General features: G+C 41.5%; 1 protein-coding gene across 1 annotated transcript; it reads right to left on the reverse strand.

Moving 5' to 3' along the window:
* Positions 1–953: 953 nt before the first annotated feature.
* LOC147241589 (uncharacterized) lies at positions 954–3,493 on the reverse strand. Its single transcript, XM_086192356.1, has 7 exons — positions 3,394–3,493; positions 3,102–3,246; positions 2,857–2,970; positions 1,771–1,915; positions 1,449–1,597; positions 1,230–1,369; positions 954–1,114 (listed from the first exon to the last, which is right to left on the reverse strand). Exons 1-7 carry the CDS (start codon positions 3,491–3,493, stop codon positions 954–956), a joined length of 954 nt encoding a protein of 317 aa, XP_086048482.1.

The raw sequence follows: 3,493 nt of genomic DNA on the forward strand, positions 1-3,493 counted from the left end.
TTTGCAAAGCATACAGACTCGGCGCAGATTTGAAAATGTCCGAGCGCTAATGCAGTGAAGGAGGATGGAGTTTTTGGCTCGTCTGGAAGGGAGCTGAAGAAGCTACAGGCGAAGCCTGACAGGCGGCACAGTGACAAAATCAGGATGCGACAGGAAGGTCGTGTGAAACATGAGACGACACAGGTTGCCTTTTTTCTGCAGGCGAGCCGAGCCGAGCCGAGCCGAGCAACACTCGGGTCGCTTGAGGAGTTGGTCGACGCGGGTCGAAATGCCGAGTCGACCCTTTCAGAGTGGCCAAAAACTTGTGTTGACCCGCGTTTTTGGTGCAGTGTGAAAGGGGCTTAATAGGTGTCTTTAGCTCACAGAGATGTTACTCCTGCATCCTTTCTTTGTGAGCCATGAACTCGGTCATCCCCAAATTCTTTAATTTAAGCAAAACACACAAAAAACCCAAAGTATAACATTTAGTATTACGCGGTAGTGCTGAACATGACCAGCTGTCTAATATGACATTCACAATAGCACCAAACAAGACATTTTAAAGGTTTTTTCACACAAATCAAAGAGCTTTTGGATTACTGAATATATGGCTGGATTAAGAGGATGTGGATTATACAGGGTGATGCCCTTGAGACTTTGTAGTTTAACATTTTTAGACAGTTTTGCTGTTGTTTGTCAATGGTGGTTATTGGGCACCATTAGCTTCAAGCTAAATATATGTTGTGATCTCTCTATGCATTCTGGAGTCAAGGAGGAAAAAAAGAAGTAATATAGAAAGGAAAGATGTTTTAATGTCTCGAGACACTTAATTATGAGGAGCCGAGAGACAAAATTCACCCTTTTGTGTTCTCAGATGGCTTCATTAAAGCCAAATATCTTAATTACAACCTGTGTAAATCTTTCAGCACACATCGTAGAGAATTCTCATTGTAATGATGCAGAGATGTTTATATTCAAGCTGCAGTCTCAAACATATTTTTCTTCTGCTCAGCTTTCTCCATGGGAGACATGACGTCTGGGTCTTCATCTTTGTAAAGTGGGTCTCTGTTGTGTCTCCGGTAGGTCAAAACAAGCCGCAAGGGAAACATGGCACAGGCTGCACACAACAACCCAACTACAGAGGAGGGAACAGTAGAGGGACAAATTACAAGCACATGTACACAAACGAAATATTGACATAATAAACATTTAAGCTGTGTAACTGATCAAAATGAAAGTGTGATTCCTACCAACGAAGATGGCATTGCGACTTGGAGCTGCAGGATCATAGTTTTTGGTGTAAACCCCCGTCAGCGCCCAGATCACGGTAGGGTAAACTGTCAGGATGTACCTCACATGTTTTTCAAAGACTTTATTTTCTAGGAAGAACCTACGAGAAGAAACGCACGTGCTCCGGAAAAAATACTTCTCATTAACGTAGTCAAGGTAGTACTGTTTGTTATTCTTACCACACAGACAAGACGACGGCCAGAAGAGAGAGGGAGATGGTGGCTGAAGTCGTCTCAGCCACGTTGGCCTGGCTGGTCATCACAATGGTCAGGTTGATTAGACACGCAATGGTGGTCCATGTTGCATAAGTGGCGATGCCATTCTGAACCTGTGGTTGAGACCAAAAATGAGGAGTCATGAAGAAAATCAGATGTGTGTGTGTGTGTGTGTGTGTGTGTGTGTGTGTGTGTGTGTGTGTGTGTGTGTGTGTGTGTGTGTGTGTGTGTGTGTGTGTGTGTGTGTAGAGGGGAGGTTACCAGGTCACTCAGCTGCCATACTCACCAACATCCGTATAATCCACAGTTCTCTTGTGTGGTGCTTGTTGAGCCAGGCTCCATACTTGTGGAGCCCTTGGCAGCAATAGAAGAGCGTGGCATAGTTAGCAAAGACGATAAGAAAAAGGAAAATTGCTGCAGCCACCATCAACCTTGAATAGAGAAAATGAGAATTAGTATCGTTCCTGTTTGAATGCAGTGAATCTGTAAGAGCAAACTGAACTCTTTTTTTTTTTACATTCATTTTTGGTGCATCCATCTTCAGAATTGTTACACGTGATTTACTGTGCAGATTACTTTTGCCTATCCTCAGAGCAGTACTTCACATAAAAGGGTATTTTGCATTTCAAGCACACTCAAATAAATGTCTTGAGCTCACAAAGACATTTTTTTTCTCTTCTGTATTACTTTATGAATCCAGATTGCAGTGAAAGCCAGTGATGTATATGTGGCTTGAAGCTACTGGTGTGTCATAACCACCAATTATAGTACAAACAACATCAAAAGTAGCCCAAAACTCTCATCATCATCATCATCCGGACCCAGCGCTGCTCAAGTCTCTTCACCTTTGCTCATCATCTGTCATTTATGATGAGGAAACAATGCAGTAAATACGTAATTTATGAGCTTTTTTCCCAGTTGTTTCAGACTTAAAGAAAAAAATCCACATTATTTTCAGTTCATGCAAACTCCACACAGAAAGATCCCGTGCTGGAGCCAGGGCTCAAACCCAGAACCTTCTTGCTGTGAGGCAATAGCGCTAACCACTGCTCCACCGTGCCGCCTGCATCCTTGGAACTGATTATCAAATTGTTGAGAAGTAAAATGAAACATCTCTCCTTTTTCTTGGGATTTATATACATTACACTTGTTTTTTTGTTTTGTTTTTTTCCTAGTTAAGTTAATCAGCTCTATCCAGTACTTGATCTCGTCTTCACCACTTTTTCTTATCTAAAGAGAATATTCATTCAGAATCAACATGATTATAGCTACACTTTAAGTGAATCATTTGCTTGCACCAATAGAATTATCATAGTTTCTCAATACGATGAAATAAACTGTTCTTTGTGTTGATCAGTAGATGTTGTCTCACCTGTTGTACCAAATAAACAACCATCCAACATTCAGTCCCAGATTCACACACCAAGATGCAAAAAATCCATATGACAAAACAGCAGGACTGCAGTAGACGTAGCCATGGGCATTTCTGGAGAGAGATAAGAAAGGGGCATTTACATGATTGCACGGTACATATCTGCACGTATCAGTGCAAAAGAACAAAAACTGTATGTCTCCATTTGTGTAATCGCTTGAGAAGAAAGATAGGCTGGTTCTCACTTCCTAAAGATACCAGACAGGATGTAGACCAATGAGGCACCCAGGAAGGCGTAAATGAGTGGCCAGATGTAGAAGGTCCATCTTGATGGTGTGATCTCAGTAGTAAACTCATCTGAAATATTTTTTGTGGTCCGTGTAAAGGGATCTGGGGGACACAAGTTCAAAAAAACAAAAACAAAAAAAAGCCACAAAAATGACAAAACAAGTATATTTCTGTAACAGCAGAACTCTGAAGGAATTCAAAAATATGCTATATGTTGCAAAAAATTATGCACATATGTGGATTACTTACATTTTCCTGGTGCTGCCAGACCTGTGAATACCATGGTGATGATGAAGGAAACCACAGATGTCACAATGGCAAACAGGAGCTTAACGTTGTGTTCTGCCAT

The sequence above is a fragment of the Aulostomus chinensis genome, chromosome 21 (genome assembly GCF_037954235.1).
Source record: "Aulostomus chinensis isolate RoL2024-O1b breed Wild chromosome 21, RoL_Achi_v1.0, whole genome shotgun sequence".
NCBI classification, from domain to species: Eukaryota; Metazoa; Chordata; class Actinopteri; order Syngnathiformes; family Aulostomidae; genus Aulostomus; species Aulostomus chinensis.